At 42.2% G+C, this 20,586-nt stretch overlaps 1 protein-coding gene across 1 annotated transcript in view; it reads left to right on the plus strand.

Moving 5' to 3' along the window:
* Positions 1-20,586, plus strand: part of PSME4 (proteasome activator subunit 4) — a 152,957-nt gene that overhangs the window by 59,718 nt on the left and 72,653 nt on the right. The window contains exons 4-11 of the mRNA XM_073673591.1: positions 1,142-1,186; positions 2,367-2,516; positions 3,084-3,147; positions 4,790-4,864; positions 6,256-6,378; positions 7,632-7,724; positions 17,394-17,659; positions 19,337-19,523. Of these exons, the coding sequence (XP_073529692.1) occupies positions 1,142-1,186; positions 2,367-2,516; positions 3,084-3,147; positions 4,790-4,864; positions 6,256-6,378; positions 7,632-7,724; positions 17,394-17,659; positions 19,337-19,523 (1,003 nt within the window). The remainder of the gene's footprint in view (positions 1-1,141; positions 1,187-2,366; positions 2,517-3,083; positions 3,148-4,789; positions 4,865-6,255; positions 6,379-7,631; positions 7,725-17,393; positions 17,660-19,336; positions 19,524-20,586) is intronic.

The following is a 20,586-nucleotide window of genomic DNA, read 5'->3' on the forward strand; positions in this document are numbered from 1 at the left end:
AAAAAGAACATTGCCGATGATGCTACAAGTCTCGTTGTGTGCAGTCCTCAATTATTCCCTTGCTGTGCTGAATGTGTTGAAGCATTGGCATGCTAAGTGTTAAACTGCTTTCCAATATATTTTCTGTATGATTCCATTTCAATATCTCTGCATTAAAAGATGGCGCTCTGTCCTGGTGCCGTGATGGGCACACGGGTGCTTGCATCATTAAAAGACTTACTGTAACCTGTGTCTATCACTTGACCAGAACAGATCTTTATCCCCTGAGTAGTCATAAAGGATCTATTATTTTTTTTTTTTATTATTTTTTTTTTTTTAGAGATCTGATGTGCTAGTCAGGAGAAATCTGACATACAGGCTGCGTGCAAATCAGGCTGGAAGTGCATTGTCGGTGTACGTTTTTCCTGGTGCATTGACACGCCCCCAGTGCACTTTCAGCCTGATTTGCATATGGCTTATACGCTAGTCTAGATTTCTCATTATTGGATCTCTATATAAAAGGTATCATTTTTATTGGTAGAGAAGAGCTTATACAGCTACACCTCTACTTCTACTTCTATGTGCTGCCACGTTGCATAGTGTACAACCCCCATTTACATGCTGCGCATTCAGAAATCTATTGGTGTATGCATCTCCTTGTCTCTCCCCATCACAGTTGTTTCCTTGTATGCTCTAATATCCTATCATCAGTATGAACACTTGTAGTGTTATCGAGATGTTAAGTGGCCAAGTGGAACTATGTGGGTATTCTTGCTTTATTTAGGCTGGGTTTACACGGTGACTCCGGCTGTGTCACACAATACAGTCGATCACGACATCCTGCAATGCTTTATTGCAGCATAATGAAAGTAAATGTTGCTTTGCAACCCTCAAGCTTCCATGGTCGCAACGTTGCTATAAATCCTTACCCTGGGAAATCTAGCAGCATAAATCCAAATACTGCCATCTAGAGCTTGCGTGATATATATTCAATTTATAAGACGCGATAATTTGAATAATAAAGATTTGTGCAAATGTCAGGAATTAATGATAGCAGCCTGCTCTCAGCAATGAGAAGTGCAAATTAGTGATAAATCTGAGAACAATATAAAAGCTGGTTCCTATTCGTGACAGTGACGTATGGTGGTTTCTTCTTTTTCAGCTCTGTTGAAGGTGTCATGAAAACACTAGTGAAAGCCTGTCGACCGTAAGTGCCAATGCACATTAACGTTTGTGCCCCTTCATCTGTAATGTCACCAGTGTTCTTTGCACTGTACAAACATTTTTGAGAGTCTAACTTTCACATGTTTTGTTTTATATTTGCCTATTATGTGGGAATACCTGGAATTTGAAGTGTAGACAATAGTTTTTTAAAGGGAGGTCAAGTCAAAATGAACGTCGCTCTTCTATGTTCTGGGGGGTTTTTTTTTTTGTTTTTTTTTTAAATGAACTCTATAAAGAGCTCTCGCTGTTTGCTTTCTGCTCAGATTTGAGAATAAAACCAGACAAAATTTTGCTTTTGTAGCATCTGATTTCCAGTAAATAAAATTGCTTGTTCACAGGATAAGTTGCTGATCTCTGGTGGTCCTACCCCTGAGGCCCCCACAAATCACAATAATGGGGCTTTACAGTCATTGTTTGAATGGAGCAATGGTCGTTTGCCTTATACACATCCAGGATGCCAGAGCCCCATTGTCAGGATCCATTAAGGTCCCAGCGGTCAGACCCCACACAGTCAGCAACTTATCTGCTATCCTGTATATACCGGTAGTTCATAAGTTATGGTGGGCTCCCTTTAATAGTAGGTTGGCAGTTCTCAAGGCAAAAATGTAAATGTATGCCTGTTGTGAGCAGGTGTAAATTTGCACCGTATTGTTCACAGGTTTCTTTCACAAGGAGACCTATTAACTTTGCCTTAAGTGTTTTGTTCGAGCTAATGACATTAATGATCTATCCCGTGGACAGGCCATCAATGTTAGATCAGTGGGGGGCCGACGCTCATCTACTGATTGGCTGGATGTAAATGTTCATTCAGTCATTAGCCTGGACAACCCCTTTAAGTTTCCTTGCTGATTTTTACAAGTAGCAGGGAGGGAGGAAAATTACAAATTTTAGAGCGAATATGATATACCCCAAAATTTTACTTTTCCACCAAAATCTTGAAGAATCTCCAGCCTCTAAATGGAAACAAGAACATTTCCATTCACCGACTGTCTACAGAGATCTCAACAATAGTGAGCAATTGAAATGCAAAGTATATTAGTAATATTGAGTGATGCATCCTAAGTACATGTTTATACAAGGTTCAGTGGTAGTAAGACCTGGATGCCTTTGAAAAAACATTTTTTGCAGCAGTTTTCATAACTGATTTTGTTTTATGTTTCCAGTTATTTCCCAGACGATGCAACAGCAGAAATGCTTGAAGAATGGCGGCCTTTATTGTGTCCTTTTGATGTAACCATGCAAAAGGCTATTAGTTATTTTGAATTATTCTTGCCTACCTCCCTGCCTCCAGAACTTCATCATAAAGGTTTTAGGTGGGTAAGAGCAAATGTGGAAACAATGTTTAGTTTAGACACACAGCAGCGGTCTTACAATCTCCTTTATGTATCTCCATATTGTGGCAGCGGTTTTTACATAGTTTCTTTTTAATGTCAGGAAGGATAGAGCTTACAGTATGCTGCTGTTTGGAAAGTCTGCACGTCCTAAGATCATCAGCGTGCCTAACTGCATAATGTGAATGGGGCTTTCACTGGCATATCGTAGCTGAGCCATAGGCAGCATAAATCAGACGCCGGCTGTGTAATTTCAGCTAGGCATGTTTTACTCAAAAATGGTGCAGCGTTTCAAAGAAAACCTACATTTAAAAGCTGTCTGAGCCCATGACGCTCAGGTGACTAGTCCAAGAGGCCGGTCTCTGAAGGCTTTTCCCCACCCCAATCTCCTTGAATGACTCGTCTCCCTATATCTGAGTATAGCCATGGAAATGGGAGTGTTTGCAGCATCCATCTACATATCTACAAGCCCTAATCATAATAAAATAGTTGCCGTGTCTGAATATATCTTTTGTTCAGATTTAATGTGGTTTTGTTTTGTTTTTCCAGACTTTGGTTTGATGAACTTATGGGCCTATGGCTTTCTGTTCAGAATCTTCCGCAGTGGGAAGGGGTATGTATCAGGGTCTTTGAATAACTAATATAATGTGTGACACAAATCAGATACTGATCTGTTCAATTTTGGAAAATGTTATGATTTTACTTGCATACTATAATTTCTAGGTGTTTTCTAATAATCTTAAACATTGATGGCATATCTGTTAGAAATGGCATTAAAGGTGTTGTCCACTACTTTTTATTATCCCCTAATGTATTACCCCGGGGCCCATAAGGGTTTTTGTAAATACCTTGCATTACTGCCTGTGAGTGGCGCTATCACTGGCGGCTCACAGGCATCACGTGACCCGGATCTGACATCCGCTGATGTCACGTCATGTTCCGGATGCAGCCGGGGGTGACTCACTTCTGCGCTCCACGGTTAGTCATGGACTGTGGGTGGGGTTACCCCATGCGTCACACCCGACATCCACCGCGCGCTCTCCTCATTCATTGGGAAAGCGCACGGTGGATTCTGTGTGTGATGCATGGGGTAACCCCGCCCACAGCCCAGCATCCACCACAGGGACCGGGTCATTGATGTCACTCCTCACTTGACATGACATCAGCGGGTGGTCACGTGATGCCTGTGAGCAGCCAGCCATAGCGCCACTCATAGGCAGTAACTGCAACAGAAGGTATTTACAAAATACCTTATGGGCCCGGAGGAAATAATAAAAAGTAGCTGATATCTTTTTTTAATATTTGATCATTGGATTGTAACTGCTGGGACGCCCACTGATGCCTAATATCTTGCTATATTTAATAATACTGGGGCTCTCCTGTCTATGTACTGACAGCAGTAAGTGATTAAGGCTGTTTTAAATCTTTGGTGGGCACCAGACCCCCTTCCTCCCGCATTACCGACTAGACATTGTCAAATTACGGTCTGTCAACCAAAAACTATTAAAAGATGTGATTGTGAGTCATCCATGGCACGGCTGGTAAATTCTGCCCATCACACTCTTGTGAGAGTCGATCTTCGGTAGCAATATTCCTTTTTGCCCCTTCCATGAGATTTGATCTGAAGGAAATGTCCGCCAACTGATGTTTGATACTGGCCATCAGTGGATGAAAAAGTTATTCTGGGTAAAGCCAGGGCTTTTGGAATCCATCGGGGAAGACCTCTGTAGGGTTTGTATATTTGCATGGGTTATCGCAGAGTGACCCATTTTCTAAAACGTAGTTCTGATTTATCAGCTCCTCATAAAATTGGTCATGGTATGTACATCTGCAATAAGGGTTAGATTGTGAGCCCCACTAGGAAAGTCGCCAATCTGAGGGACCCTACCCTCAAGGGCTCACAATCTACTAGGGATGGGTGAGGATACAGTAGGTGAGGGTAGGGCTGGTCGTGGAGCGATGGTTAATGCAGGTTGTAGGCTTGTTGGAAGGGGTGGGTCTTCAGGTTCCTTTTGAAGGCTTCCACGGTAGGCGAGAGTCTGTGTTGGGGCAGAGCGTTCTAGAGTAGGGGGGATAAGAGGGGAGTAGAGAAGGAGATCTTGTGAGGATCGGAGGTTGCGTGTAGGTAAGTACCAATTTATTCATACATTTTGAAGAAGAATAACAAATATCTTGTTTGAGTTACATAAACTGGATTCAGATTATAAAAAAAAAAAGTTTCTTGTACACCTCCATTTCCTTTTATCTTTTCATAGCATTTGGTGAACCTCTTTGCACGACTAGCGAACGATAACATTGGCTACATTGATTGGGATCCTTACGTACCAAAGGTAATCTAGTAGAGATTTGTTCTCATTTTGGCAGTGTTCTGTAACAGGCACATAAATCATGCATGTATTATCTTTATTGGCTAATACAACATGAACGACGTGGGAGCAGAGACCTCCCTTAGATAGAAGGAGGTGAATTATTGCTAAGGGCTCATTCAGACGTCAGTTTTTTTTCCTATGTAACAAAACAGGGCTTGGTCAGAGTGCCGTCAGGGCTTGGTCAGAGTGCCGTCAGGGCTTGGTCAGAGTGCCGTCAGGGCTTGGTCAGAGTGCTGGTTTTTACCATCAGAATTTGGTCAGGGTTTCATCAGTTTTTCATGGATGAGAAAAAAATACCTCTGTTTCTGAAGCTTTTCCAAGGTCGTGAAAAACAAGACAGTACACAGATTGCATTCAAATGCTGTTGATTTTATCCACAAATTCATAGACTTGCATTGGTGATACTGAACCAGCACTCTGATCGATGTCAGAAGTCTCTGCGCTTTTTTGCGCACCACTCAATCTGAAGAAGAAATCAGCCACGTGAACTACCTCCTTAGACTGTCACAGGTAGCACTCGCATGTAAAAAACGAATGTCTGAATGAGCCCCGAGTAGACTGGAATAATAGCTTGTGGGAAACGTGACACATGGGGCTCTAAATGACACTATTACAAGTAAGTCCTACTCATGAAAAAAAAAAAATAAATTGTGTGACTGAAAATAAAGGAAATACATCTAGACAGGGATGATTGAAAGTTTCTATTTTTGTTTTTGTTTAAAATATGCCTTTTAAAGGGAACCTGTCACCATGAATATACAGTCCAGTCTGAAGGCACCATGTTATAGAGCAGAGGGAGTGTAGCAGATTGATATATAGTTTTGTGAGTAAAAATTCAGTACAACTTGTGTTTTACTCATTTAATCCTCTGGTCTGGAATTTTGGGTCCAGTGGGCAGGCCTGCCATGGACTGATAGTTACCTCTGTATACATTCTTATACAAAGAAAGATGTCAGTCACTAATAGGACCACCCACTGGACTGAAAACCCCAGAAAGGGCAGAGGATGAAATGATGAAAACACAGGCTATACTAAATCTTTTCTCACAAAACTACATATCAATTTACTCCGCTCCTCCTGCTCTATAACATGGTGGCTGCAGACTGGACTGAATGTTCATGGTGACAGGTTCCCTTTAAGAAGATAGGCACAATTGTGTTAACTTCCCCTAGTGCCTGGGGAAGGGATTGTTGTCTTAGACCTGAAATTGTCCCTAACTATATATCCCTGTATTCCACATTGGTCTTTTCTAGAGTATAATAAATACAGTATACTACTCATTTAGTAATATATGTATTGAAACATTTTTGTTAAAGAATTCTTTACCTTTTTTTTTTGCCTTTTTCTTCCAGGTTTTTACCAGGGTTCTGCGCAGCTTCAATCTCCCTGTAGGAAGCAGTCAAGTGATTGTCCCAAGACAGTTAGCGAATGCGTATGACATTGGACACGCAGTAATATGGATCACTGCAATGATGGTAGGCAGGACATGACTTTGTATCTTGTTTTAGAAAGAAAAACTGTATGTAAAGGCTCTTTAGGTAAGTTTTTATGTCTTTTTAGTGCACTCGTATTAACAGAAAACTTGTATATAGCCCCTCCCTATTTATAAGTAGGAGAGCGGGAAAATCACAGCAGTTTATCTTTGTAAAATGCAAAGTTTTGCTACACACATTTGACTTTTTTTCTTGTGTTGCATGATGTCATTTTAGGTGTTTTTTTTTAAATATTGACATTAAGATATTGTGCATTTATTACAACTAATTTAGCTTTGTCTCTTTTTTTGACACTTTCATAACAGCTGAGAAGTGTAAAACAAGTGTGTAACAACAAATTTGGTGCGAGCCCTTATACTTCCTTTTTGTTTTGCTGTGTCTCTATCAGAATTCTGTAATATTTTGTTCTATAATTTGATTTCCCTGCTACTTCTCTGTTAATAGTCCACATAAAGGGAATGATTCTAAAACTAGGAGTACATTACAGAATAGTTTTACCTGCTTAACGTGTCTGCGTCCTGTATCGATGACAAAATGCCCCCTACATTGCTGTACATATCGAGCTGTGAACAGCTGAGTAGAGTATACAGCTCTGCCTGACAGGTATTTGTGTATCTTGGCTGGTGCTAAACATTTACTACTTGCTTCTTCATGCACTTTCATTGTCATTTATGTAGTTTTAATTACTTTTTTTTTTTTTTAATTGTTTATTGAAAAGTTATGAAATCCATATTTCCTGTGGCGTATTAATTCAGATTTCCTAATAATTGTGTATAATGTTTAATGCCCAGGATTAAAATTTACACATTTTAGAATGCCATAATGGAATTACATCCAGCATTATGACCTGAGATACTGTTAATCTGACCTGCAAGAAAAATAGGTCCAAGCCAGGAACTTACTGGATAGTCCTAAAATGTACAGAGCTGGTTCACTCCCTATGTGAGGGGTTCACATAGGTCATCCATGACTTCCATCCTCTACCATTTACTGTGAACCCATGCATTAACACTGGCACTATGTTAGCGCCCGATCTGGATACTGTGCCAGTGCCTATATGTGTACGCACCACATTCACCTGATATTACGCTTTCATGGCCTGTGAGAAATGACTCTTAAGTAGAAGTTCAAGATGAGACTGATGAAATTAATCTTAAATTACTTGGTAAAATAATTGATATTTTTTTTCATTACAATAGTAATTGTTTCATCTTTTATTGTCTTGTCCTTTACAGGGAGGACCTAGCAAAACTGTTCAGAAACATCTTGCAGGGCTCTTTAATAGCATTGCCTCTTTCTACCATCCGTCTAACAATGGGAGGTGGCTGGTAAGTACATTACTCCATATTCTGCGCAGATGATGTAAGCAATCTAGATACATGGTCTCACATCCCTGGAAAGTCCTTTCTGTTTCGGGGAAAGAGGACATCCAGGACACACACACATCATGACTTTGCATCTCTGTGAAAGAGCAGCGAGCTGTTTATGGGGCAGCACCTGTTACTTAGTGTTCAGGCTTTACTGGGAAACATCCAGGCTGGGTCTTACACTATTAAATCCCCTTCTCTTAAGTCCTTGATCTTCTTTAGTAGGAATATATATGATGCACTGCTGCCTTCATCCTTGCAAGGATATACACGAAATGCTATGCTGACTATCCCAAAGGTTTACAGAGGAAGTCATTAGAAGTATATTAGAAGTGAAGCTTCTCCATATCTTCCTGCCATTAGCCACGAGTAGCCTGATAGTTAAAGGGAACCTGTCACCAGGTTTTCCCATATAACCTTACGGCCACCACCTTTCAGTCCCATGTGACAGCATTCTAAAATGCTGTATATATGACTCCAGTTCACCCTGTAAGGCAAAAAAAAAACCACCTTTTATTATACTCTCCTACTAGGCGGTCCGGTCCGATGGGCGTTGCTCATCTTGGTGCCTCCTCTCTTCTTGCGATCACCTCCTACGTCATCCACACGGTGTCCCCTTGCGAGCTCCTGCGCAGGCACAAAGTGCTGTTCTGCGCATGCGTGGGGAAAGGGGGTCAAAGAGCACCGGCGCATGCACATTACACGGATGCTCGAAGTGGAACTGTGTGGATGACGCGTCATCCACACGAAGTACAGAAGGAGTGTGGCATCGCAAGAATTGGGTAGGCTCTGGACCAAGACCAGTGACACCCATTGGACCGGACCACCCCGCCCGCGGGTAAGTATAATAAAAGGTGTTTTTTTTGCCTTACAGGGCGAATTTGAGTCATATATACAGCATTTTAAAATGCTGTCACATGGGGCTGAAAGGTGGTTGTCGTACATTATATGGGGAAAAACTGGTGACAGGTTCTCTTTAATAAAAAAAAAAAATGCAAAGGCGGTTAATCTAAATATACATTATAAATGGAGAACACAAACTAAATTGTAGATAGGCAGTCAAATTACTTTTCTAGAGCACATGTTAACAGAATAAATGAAAAATAAAAATAATCAGACTATGATGGCTGGACAGTGAAAGAAATGTAAAGCTAGTCAGGGTGTTATTTCTTTATCGAGTGGGCTATAATTGGTTGCCGAATATTTGTCATTCAGTGATCCTTTGGCACATCAGAAGATCTCAAGAACTGACAGGTGTCTCTTCAATAGTGGGTTTTAATAAGGCATCAAGCCGTCTGGTCCACTTCAACCCAGCACTACAAGGTGATAATGTGAAGTTGCACGAACCATTGTAAACCTGCATTTGTGACTTTAGTTACTCATGGAAAATTGGAAATAATGGCAAAAAATTACATGATATCAAAGTTTTTGAGACCGGTTCAATGTCACTTGCAAATCTTTTTCCCTAGGTTTAAAAGTTTGAGGACAATTTCACCACAGTTTTACCAGTCATTGTCACGTCGCTCAGGAATCACTAAACTCTTAGGTTTACAGAAAATTACTTGGGCCCAATTAAAAGCATTACTTAACCCTTTGATTCATCATGCTATATATGTACGTCATTGGGGGTGACAGCATGTGGAGAGGGTCCTAGAGCTGAGCTCTCTCCATATGCGGTACATGCTGACTGTTACATAGCATAGCATCTGTGTCTAACAGGAGTGGCTTGAGATGAGCCGCTGCTGTTAATCATGTAAACGCTGCTGTGAGTCTCTGACAGCAACATTTAAATGGAACGCACCCTGGCTTCCATTGCCCCCCACAACGCATTCACCGCATGGATGGGATACCATGGCAGTCGAAGGACTGCTGAAGGCTCCTGTTGCTGCAGTCCTGTTACTCCTGAGAAACCTAACCACAGTGTGGGCTTCATAAGAAACCAGGGTTTTTATGATATTCTGCAATACTGTGGTATTACAGTATAAAGTATAAGCGATTGGATGATCGCAGGTTCAAATCCCTTAAAGGGGTTGTCCACTACTCAGACATCCCTTCTGAATCCCTGTTTTTCCTCCCAGTAAAATAATAACATTTATACTCCCCTCCGGTGCCGTTCTAGCGGTGTTGGCACTGGCTCTCTTGGGACTGGCGTGACATTGTCACTGGAGGAGCATACAAGTGTTATTATTCTATGGCAGGGGGACATAATGATTCAGAATGGGTTGTCCGAGTAGTGGACAACCCCTTTAAGGGGAATAATGCATTTTTTTTTAGAAATAGAAATTGAATCAACCTTTTTTTCTTATTAAAAATAATGAAATAAAGAAAAATGGATGCAGCGATACCAAATGTGTTCATCAAAGTCCAAGCAATCAACATATAAAATTAATTAACCTGATGGGTAAATGACATGGCGAGGAAAAAATCAAAAAAGCAAAATTGCAGGGTTTTTTGGTCACTGCTTCTCCTCCCCCCCCCCCTAAAAAATGCTATTAAAAAAGCAAATAAAACGACAGATTTGCCCAATTTGGTATCTGTAAACCAGTTCGCCTGGCATGCAAAAAATAGGCCCTCCACACAGCTCAATTGACAAGAAAATAAAAATGTTACGGGTCTTGGGAAATGACATCACAAAACACAATTTTTCTCACACATTATAAAAAAAATAAAAAAAAAACTCTACAAGTTTCGTATTGCCGTAATTTTACTAACCTGGAGAAACATGATCCAGATTAATTTTTATCATAGAATGAACAATACAAGTACAAATCTCAGAAAGCTGTGGCAGAATTGCACTTTTTTCACAATTTCACTTGAACTTTTTTTTCCCCCATTTTCCAGTGCATTGAAAGTGAAAATTAATGGTGTCATTCAAAACGCCCAGGTACAGGTACTATGGTACCCGGGTCTGGATGAGAGTCTCCTCTTCTCCAGGCCCGGGTACCATCCGCTCATTGAATCGCGTAATATCCGCATGTTCACATGTAGTCATGCGGATATTAAGCAATTCAATGCAAGGCAATGACTGCGAAAACGCTGCGCTTACGCAAAATAATTGGTAGTGCTGCGGATTTTTCCGCAATGATAATCCGCAGCGGAAATTTCCGCAGCATGTGCACAGCACATGCGGATTATCATTGGGGAACATGGCAGACCTTCTACCATGCGTTTTTTAAGCGTTTCTGCAGCGGAATTTCATAGTGGGCACACAGCCTAATACAGAAGTCTCCTAGGATTTTCCAGGCTGCACAGACAAGATAAACGCAGGTGTTAAACATTTCCTTTTGTCTACTTGATGCATGATGGAGCCTTAATAAAAATGAGAGTTGAGGTGTGAAAGATCAGGAGCCTCGAAGATGTGTAATCTGAATGGAGCTCGTGTCCGGGATATGATTTTGTCCATTACTTAAGTGAAAATGGAGGAAAATGAAATTTATTGGGGGGGATCTACAAACTATTGATTGTAGCTCTGGTCTGTAACAGAAGAGAAGTAATGCACCAGGAGGTTTCTTACCATAGAGCAGAGATGTCAAACTCAAAGAGGGCCAAAATTACAAACTTGGTGAAAGCCGCGGGCCAACCTTGATATTTATTAAAAAGAAAAAAAAAAAAACGTAACATTCGGCGGGGTCACAGAATAGCATATTTAACAACTTTGCAGCCCTTACAGAGTAATATTACTCCTATTGAAGCCCCTAGATTGCCCTTTCATTGCCCCCATAAAGTATGATGCCAACAAAAGTGCCCTCCAAACACTGATACCCCCACAGTGAATTCCTCCACAGTACCCTCCGCATGCATGGTATGATGACCCCACTGTACCCCACCCTCAACTCCCCTGGCAAAGTATGGTGACCACAACAAGGTATGATTCCCCAACTTTGATCCCCATACAGCCCTCCACACAGTATAATGGGCCCCCACATAGACCTCCATTCAGAACAATGGCCCCACATAGTCCTCCATCTTAATACATAAAGAGCTTAATGTTGAGGTGAGTCCTAGAAATACATCAGCTGCAATTACTTCAGTAGGCCAGAGGGGCAGCATACAGAGAGATTTCCATGCAATCTGCCCTGGGCAATTCACTTTTTGAATTACCAAATGTCTCTGTAATCTTCTAAATTTGATTTTTGTTTTCCGTAATGCCATTTACTAATTTATTAATTATGACAACGTTTTTTTGTTTATCGTGTAAAAAGGCTGAAAGTGAATAGACATGGGTAATTTGAGTTAGTTTTTTTTTATGTAGAGCACACTTTTCTAGCTTCCGAAACTTATTTGTTTCGGAACTTGGGCACATAGTCCTCCATTCAGAATAATGGGCCCCACATAGTGCTCCGTGCAGAATAATGGGCCCCACATAGTGCTCCATGCACAATAATGGGCCCCACATAGGGCTCCATGCACAATAATGGGCCCCATATAGGGCTCCATGCACAATAATGGGCCCCACATAGGGCTCCATGCACAATAATGGGCCCCACATATAGTGCTCCATGCACAATAATGGGCCCCACATATAGTGCTCCATGCAGAATAATGGGCCCCACATATAGTGCTCCATGCAGAATAATGGGCCCCACATATAGTGCTCCATGCACAATAATGGGCCCCACATCTAGTGCTCCATGCACAATAATGGGCCCCACATCTAGTGCTCCATGCACAATAATGGGCCCCACATCTAGTTCTCCATGCACAATAATGGGCCCCACATCTAGTGCTCCATGCACAATAATGGGCCCCACATCTAGTGCTCCATGCACAATGGGCCCCACATCTAGTGCTCCATGCACAATAATGGGCCCCACATCTAGTGCTCCATGCACAATAATGGGCCCCACATATAGTGCTCCATGCACAATAATGGGCCCCACATATAGTGCTCCATGCACAATAATGGGCCCCACATATAGTGCTCCATGCACAATAATGGGCCCCACATATAGTGCTCCATGCACAATAATGGGCCCCACATATAGTGCTCCATGCACAATAATGGGCCCCACATATAGTGCTCCATGCACAATAATGGGCCCCACATATAGTGCTCCATGCACAATAATGGGCCCCACATATAGTGCTCCATGCACAATAATGGGCCCCACATATAGTGCTCCATGCACAATAATGGGCCCCACATATAGTGCTCCATGCACAATAATGGGCCCCACATATAGTGCTCCATGCACAATAATGGGCCCCACATATAGTGCTCCATGCACAATAATGGGCCCCACATATAGTGCTCCATGCACAATAATGGGCCCCACTTATAGTGCTCCATGCACAATAATGGGCCCCACTTATAGTGCTCCATGCACAATAATGGGCCCCACATATAGTGCTCCATGCACAATAATGGGCCCCACTTATAGTGCTCCATTCGGAATTGCGGGCCAAATTTGGCTCACGGGCCAGATTTTGACGTGTACCGTAGGGGAAGAGTTGCTTCTTGCATTAAACACATTCTTTATTTTCTCCTCATTAAAATGGTTTCTAACATGTTGGTATGTCTCCTAGCTAATGCGTTTCTACCAGCACATGGTATTAGTCGTCGCATGTATGGCCTAATGCTACAACTTGAGCCACCCGTTCACAATAGACTAGTGTTGGTCGAGCCCACAGATAATGTTGTGTTCGGCTCACAATCTAATGTATATGGGAGCCACAAACAAATAATTTTCTGTGGGGGGAGTTAAGGATTTGGTGTATCCAGTCTCAGACTGCAAGTCCTTTTCTAACTGAGATATGACCCGAGAGATTTCTGGCAGCAGCTCTTTCATAGAGAACGCAAGAGCCCCTGACGGACTGAGCACTCCTGTGTATGGGAGAGCTAATGTTAAGGTTTTAAGACCATGTGTGGATCGAAACTCGTCAGCAGTCATTCCAACATGCAGTAAGCCTTTGCAATGAGAATGACAAAGCTTCCTCTATGGCAATTACAATTCCTTGAGCCAGCAAAGTTCCCGGAAGTTTCAATGATTTCGATGGCATGGGGCAATCTGTGCTTAATACATTTGTTATACAGTAGGGGTATGCCCACATAGGACTGATCTGCACCAAATTGTGTCGGCTTATTGCAGAAATTCTACTAACTTTCTGCAAATTTCACCCTTTGCATGGCGATGGATGAACACTCAGTAAATGTTTGCCGAATGTTCGGCATGCTGCTGATTTTCAATCTGATTTTCTCTGTGTTTAAATCTTAAAGCTTTATGAACGATACCAGTACTGTAATACGCAGCAGATTTCGCCTCATGTGCACATACCCAAACTAAACAGAAATTATGTATTTGACAATAAATTACGAAATTACCTTACTTCCACTTACCATGTATTATAAATTTATGGAGACTCCTCTAAAAAAAAATATACACTGCTCAAAAAAATAAAGGGACCACTTAAACAACAGAATATAACTCCCAAGTGCATCAAACTTCTGTGAAATCAAACTGTCCACTTAGGACGCAACACTGATTGACAATCAATTTCACATGCTGTTGTGCAAATGGAATAGACAATAGATGGAAATTATTGGCAATTATCAAGACACACTCAATAAAGGAGTGGTTCTGCAGGTGGGGACCACAGACCACGTCTCAGTACCAATGCTTTCTGGCTGATGTTTTGATCACTTTTGAATGTTGGCTGTGCTTTCACACTCATGGCAGCATGACACGGGCTCTATAACCCACAGAAGTTGCTCAGGTAGTGCAGCTCATCCAAGATGGCACATCAATGCGAGGTTTGTTGTGTCTGTCAGCGTAGTGTCCAGAGCTGGAGGTGCTACCAGGAGACAGGCCAGTACACCAGGATATGTGGAGGGGGCCTTAGGAAGGCAACAACCCAGCAGCAGCACTGCTACCTCCGCCTTTGTGCAAGGAGGAACAGGAGGAGCACTGCCAGAGCCCAGCAAAATGACCTCCAGTAGGCCACAAATGTGCATGTGTCTGCACAAACGGTTAGAAACCGACTCCATGAGTATATATATATATATATATATATATATATATATATATATATATATATATATATATATATATATATATATATATATATATATATATATATATATATATATATATATATATATATATAATCTCATACATACATATACACATACACACATACACAGGTCCAAAAGTAGGTGGACAGAAAGTGTAATAAGGTTATGAAGGGGGACACTTATCAAACAAAATCCAGTAATTTTAGATAACATTATGTGGAGTGATGAAGCTTCTTTCAAATTATCCGGCCATATCAACAAACATTTAACATTAGAGCAACTACTAAATGAGCCTGGTGTCAATGTTTGGGGTGGTATTTCAAGTTTTGGTGTTTTAGGACCAATATTTTTTGATGGAGCAGTCACAGGAGATAAGTATCTCGAAATTCTAATGAATCAAGTTGTTCCCCAGTTACAGCAGCAGCCTAATTCAAATTACCTTTATTTCCAACAAGATGGGGCCCCTCCACATTATTCAAGAGTGGTCCGCGAGTATCATGATGAAACATTTCCTGATAAATGGATTGGCCGAAGAGGCCCACTTGATTGGCCGGCACATTCACCAGACTTGACCCCAATGGATTTTTTCTTTTGGGGACTACTAAAGGACAAAGTTTATAGTCGAAAACCAAAAAGTGTCAGTGATTTGAAAAATTACATAAGAGATGCATTTCAAGAAATTAATACCCAAAGAGACTTGTGCAAAAAAGTTTGTCGAAGCATAAGAGGCAGACTTCAAAGCTGCAATATATATATATATCTCACACACACACACCTTCTCATTTTAAGATTTTTTTGTATTCTCATGACTATGAAAATTGTACATTCACACTGAAGGCATCAAAACTATGAATTAACACATGTGGAATTATATACTTAACAAAAAAGTGTGAAACAACTGAAAATATGTCTTGTATTCTAGGTTCTTCAAAGTAGCCACCTTTTGCTTTGATGACTGCTTTGCACACTCTTGATGAGCTTCAAGAAGTAGTCACCGCAAATGGTTTTCACTTCACAGGTGTGCCCTGTCAGGTTTAATAAGTGGGATTTCTTGCCTTATAAATGGGGTTGGGACCATCAGTTGTGTTGTGCAGAAGTCAGGTGGATACACAGCTGATAGTCCTACTGAATAGACTGTTAGCTGCTTTTTTCTTGCCATAATACAAATTCTAAGTAAAGAAAAACGAGTGGCCATCATTACTTTAAGAAATGAAGGTCAGTCAGTTCGAAAAATCGGGCAAACTTTGAAAGTGTCCCCAAGTGCAGTTGCAAAAACCATCAAGCGCTACAAAGAAACTGGCTCACATGAGGACCGTCCCAGGAAAAGAAGACCAAGAGTCACCTCTGCTTCTGAGGATAAGTTTATCCGAGTCACCAGCCTCAGAAATCGCAGGTTAACAGCAGCTCAGATTAGAGACCAGGTCAATGCCACACAGAGTTCTAGCAGCAGACACATCTCTTCAACAACTGTTAAGAGGAGGCTTTGTGCAGCAGGCCTTCATGGTAAAATAGCTGCTAGGAAACCACTGCTAAGGACAGGCAACAAGCAGAAGAGACTTGTTTGGGCTAAAGAACACAAGGAATGGAGATTAGACTAGTGGAAATCTGTGCTTTGGTCTGATGAGTCCAAATTTGAGATCTTTGGTTCCAACCACCGTGTCTTTGTGCGACGCAGAAAAGGTGAACGGATGGACTCTACATGCCTGGTTCTCATCGTGAAGCATGGAGGAGGAGGTGTGATGGTGTGGGGGTGCTTTGCTGGTGACACTGTTGGGGATTTATCCAAAACTGAAGGCATACTGAACCAGCATGGCTACCACAGCATCTTGCAGCGGCATGCTATTCCATCCGGTTTGCATTTAGTTGGACCATCATTTATTTTTCAACAGGACAATGACCCCAAACACACCTCCAGGCTGTGTAAGGGCTATTTGACCAAGAAGGAGAGTGATGGGGTGCTACGCCAGATGACCTGGCCTCCACAGTCACCAGACCTGAACCCAATCGAGATGGTTTGGGGGTGAGCTGGACTGCAGAGTGAAGGCAAAAGGGCCAACAAGTGCTAAGCATCTCTGGGAACTCCTTCAAGATTGTTGGAAGACCATTTCCGGTGACTACCTCTTGAAGCTCATCAAGAGAATGCCAAGAGTGTGCAAAGCAGTCATCAAACCAAAAGGTGGCTACTTTGAAGAACCTAGAATATAAGACATATTTTCAGTTGTTTCACACTTTTTTGTTAAGTATATAATTCCACATGTGTTAATTCATAGTTTTGATGCCTTCAGTGTGAATGTACAATTTTCATAGTCATGAAAATACAGAAAAATCTTTACATGTGAAGGTGTGTCCAAACTTTTGGTCTGCACGTGTGTGTATGTATGTATGTATGTATGTATGTATGTATGTATGTATGTATGTGTGTGTGTGTGTGTGTGTGTGTATATATATATATATATATATATAATCTCATCCCCTAAAGACATGCATAAAATATGTGCAAGATATTGTTGTAAATGTACAACAGCATTAGGTGACGTAAGAAAGTGTCTAACTTGCCAGATTTCTCAGGTACATACGGTTCTGATAACTTAACTCTTTTTATTCTTGTTTTTGATTAGTCAAAGCTGATGAAGCTGCTGCAGAGACTGCCCTGCTGTGTTGTGCGGAGGCTGCATCGGGAGAGGTATAAAAAGCCGTCCTGGTTGACCCCTGTGCCTGACAGTCACAAGCTCAGTGACCAAGATGTGACGGACTTTGTGCAAAGCGTAATGCAGCCTGTCCTCCTGGCAATGTTTAGCAAGACCGGCAGCCTCGAGGCCGCACAAGCCCTGCAGAATCTCGCACTGATGCGCCCAGAGCTTGTGATTCCTCCAGTACTTGAAAGGTACGTGATGCAATGGGTGACTTTTCATCTTCCATTTAGTAAATGAATTAAAGCGCCAAAATTTTGAGTTTGGTTTCATGTACAATATTAACCTTTGAATGACCAGGCCTGAAAGGGGTTGTTCCCTTTTTAGAAAACTTTTCACTACATGCACAAAAACAAACTGGGCTTTTCTTTCCCTCCTTGAGTCCAGCGTGAAGTCTCCTCTGCTTACCCACTGTGTTGCTCGGCTGCAGCAATGACGTCCTGTCTATATCGCTGCAGCCAATTGCATGAGGCCTTGTTTTATGCGGGTGAAATGTCATTATTTTTCAGCACTATTTTGGTAAATTACAGTCTCATTATTTTTTGCTATGCAGATATAGAAAAAAAAATATTTTTGGTATTGTGTTTTTTGTTTGCTTGTTTACTGTTCAAATTTCACACTAAATAACCTTAAAGCATCACTCCAGAGTTTGTTTTTCAGCACTGGAGTAGCGCTTTAATTGTAAGCCTCCTGCCCCCGGTCATATGCTTGCCCTCCGGCGTTTTCACCGTTTCTCGGCACCGCACCAGTCTCACGGCGCCATCTTGTGACAGTAGCTTCTGACTGGCTAGAAGTCAGAGGCAATTATGGTCACAAGCTTTCAATAAGTCTGAGAGCCAGAACGCGCCTTTCATAGACTTGTATTGAAGAGTGACCTCCTTGCATGAAACACTGGAGCTGCTGGCAGGTCACTTTTCACCGGAAACAGATGGGAGCAGCAGCAAAAACAGATGAAAACACCGGAAGGTGAGTATCGGACAGGGGACTTGCATTTAAAGCACCACTCCAGTGGTGCAATAAAAAAAAAACTTTCATTTTTCATGTTATCACAACAAATATCTATTTTTTTTCTTGTTTTGGGAGTAGGTGGGGGGGGGGGGGGGTTACATCTTTATTCTTTTGGCCCTATTGTTTAAATATTTAAGAGAATTAAGTATTTTTTTTTCCCTTATGAGGAAAAAAAGCTCAGAGCATAATATTTTTGGGGGACAATTGATTTTTTTTTTCTTTATGTATTTTCCACTGCAACTGGGACATCTGTAGATACATCAGTTACAGGGGAAGTTGGCCCACTACAGTGACATTGTCAGATCTACTCTGGATCTGCTTTGCCTGGCAGACAGCTGGTATTCATGTAGATGTGAAAAAGAGAAGAAAGAAGCTGTGTTAAACCCCTTCTGTCTTCTTTTCAGCGTCCCCTGCTGTGTCTTCCATCTGGAGACCTCAATTATTCCTGACAGTTTGCAGGATCTTTAATCTTGCACTGTAAACTTTCAATGGCAAACCATTAAACCCAATGACCAAGTGCCATAAATTTATGGCGCTTGGTCGTTAGGACGTCAATAATTGTATTGTTAGACTGTTCCCATGGTGCTGTTTCTTGTAAGCTGGTCATTCTGTAATGTTATGTAAATGACCATGTTATACAGACAGGTCTATTTATAGATGGGCTCATTAACGTCATTATCATAGAATCATAGAATGGTAGAGTTGGAAGGGACCTCCTGGGTCATCTGGTCCAACCCCCTGCTCAAAGCAGGATTCACTAGATTCACTAGATAGTATGTTGTTCCTCGGGACTCTGCACTGTGCTACGTTTACATGTTTGTTACCAAATTATAATAAGTTGTCTGTTTTTTCCGCTTTTGCAGAACTTATCCAGCTTTGGAAACATTAACGGAGCCTCACCAGCTTACAGCAACTTTAAGTTGTGTCATTGGAGTGGCACGCAGCCTGGTTGCTGGTGGCAGGTGGTTCCCAGAAGGTCCGACGCACATGCTACCTCTATTGATGAGAGCGCTCCCTGGTGTGGATCCAAATGACTTTAGTAAATGCATGGTAAGCCCTACAAATGGAGATAGTTGAAATGAACTGACCTTATCAAATAGAAAAAGTGATGTAGACTCAAGCCCAAAAATATTGTTACATTCAGAATGTAACCCCTTCATGTATGGTATGGGCTCCCAACTATGTATATATATATATATGACGCAACCCAAATTTTGGGGTGGAATATAGAAAAAATATATATTTTTATAAGACGGGGGTCCATCTTATAGTCTCAATAGGTACAGTATCTTACCTGGGGGCGGTTGAGCGAGGGTCACAGGAGGCAGGGTCCTTCAGAAATCCGATGCTCTAGCAGCGGGGAGTTGCGGTGGAGCAGGATTGCAGGGCCCTCCGTTCCCTCCCTTAGGAACCTGGCGACTGCAGCAGAAAAGACGGCCGGGCCCGATGCCTGGCTGAGGCCCAGTGCATGGCTGGGTGCCGGGCCCTGCTCCTGGCTGAGGGCCGGAGCCAGTGCTTGGCGATAGGGGCCAGTCTGGCTGCGTGCCACCGAGGCCTGCCTGGGGACCGGGACCGGTGGTGGTGGTGGTGGTGGCGGCAGCAGCAAAGGAGGAGGTGAGATGCCGCGGGTGTCTGGCTGGGGTTGGACTGGACGTGGGCAGTGTCTGGCTCCGGGGCGGTGAGCGGCCCAGGTTTCCGGTGTGCGCGGCCATCTTCCTGAAGCTGTGGTCTACAGGAAAACCGGATAAAAAAAAAGTGACACATTTTCATAAATAAACACAAATTATATCGTCCAAAAGTTACCACTAATATGAAGTACAATGTGTCACGAAAAAAAACAGTCTCAGAATCACTGGGATCCGTTGAAGCGTTCTAGAGTTATTACCACAAAAAGTGGCGTGCAGTGTGCTCCCTGACTTCCCGGTCATGCGCAAAGTGCCGCTCACGTAGAGCGCCTTGCTTCCTCCCTGCCTCGTCTCTGTGCACTGCGCGCAGGGTTCTATTGCGCAGGCGCCTGCGGGTCACTGTCATAGTGCCCATAGTAGCTGTCTGATATCTCCCAGGGGGTGACAGATTCCCTTTAATTGCTGTATTTATTGTACGATGATCTGTA

This window comes from Phyllobates terribilis, unplaced genomic scaffold (assembly GCF_046119375.1).
Source record: "Phyllobates terribilis strain yellow unplaced genomic scaffold, ASM4611937v1 Scaffold_3__8_contigs__length_932513732, whole genome shotgun sequence".
NCBI classification, from domain to species: domain Eukaryota; kingdom Metazoa; phylum Chordata; class Amphibia; order Anura; family Dendrobatidae; genus Phyllobates; species Phyllobates terribilis.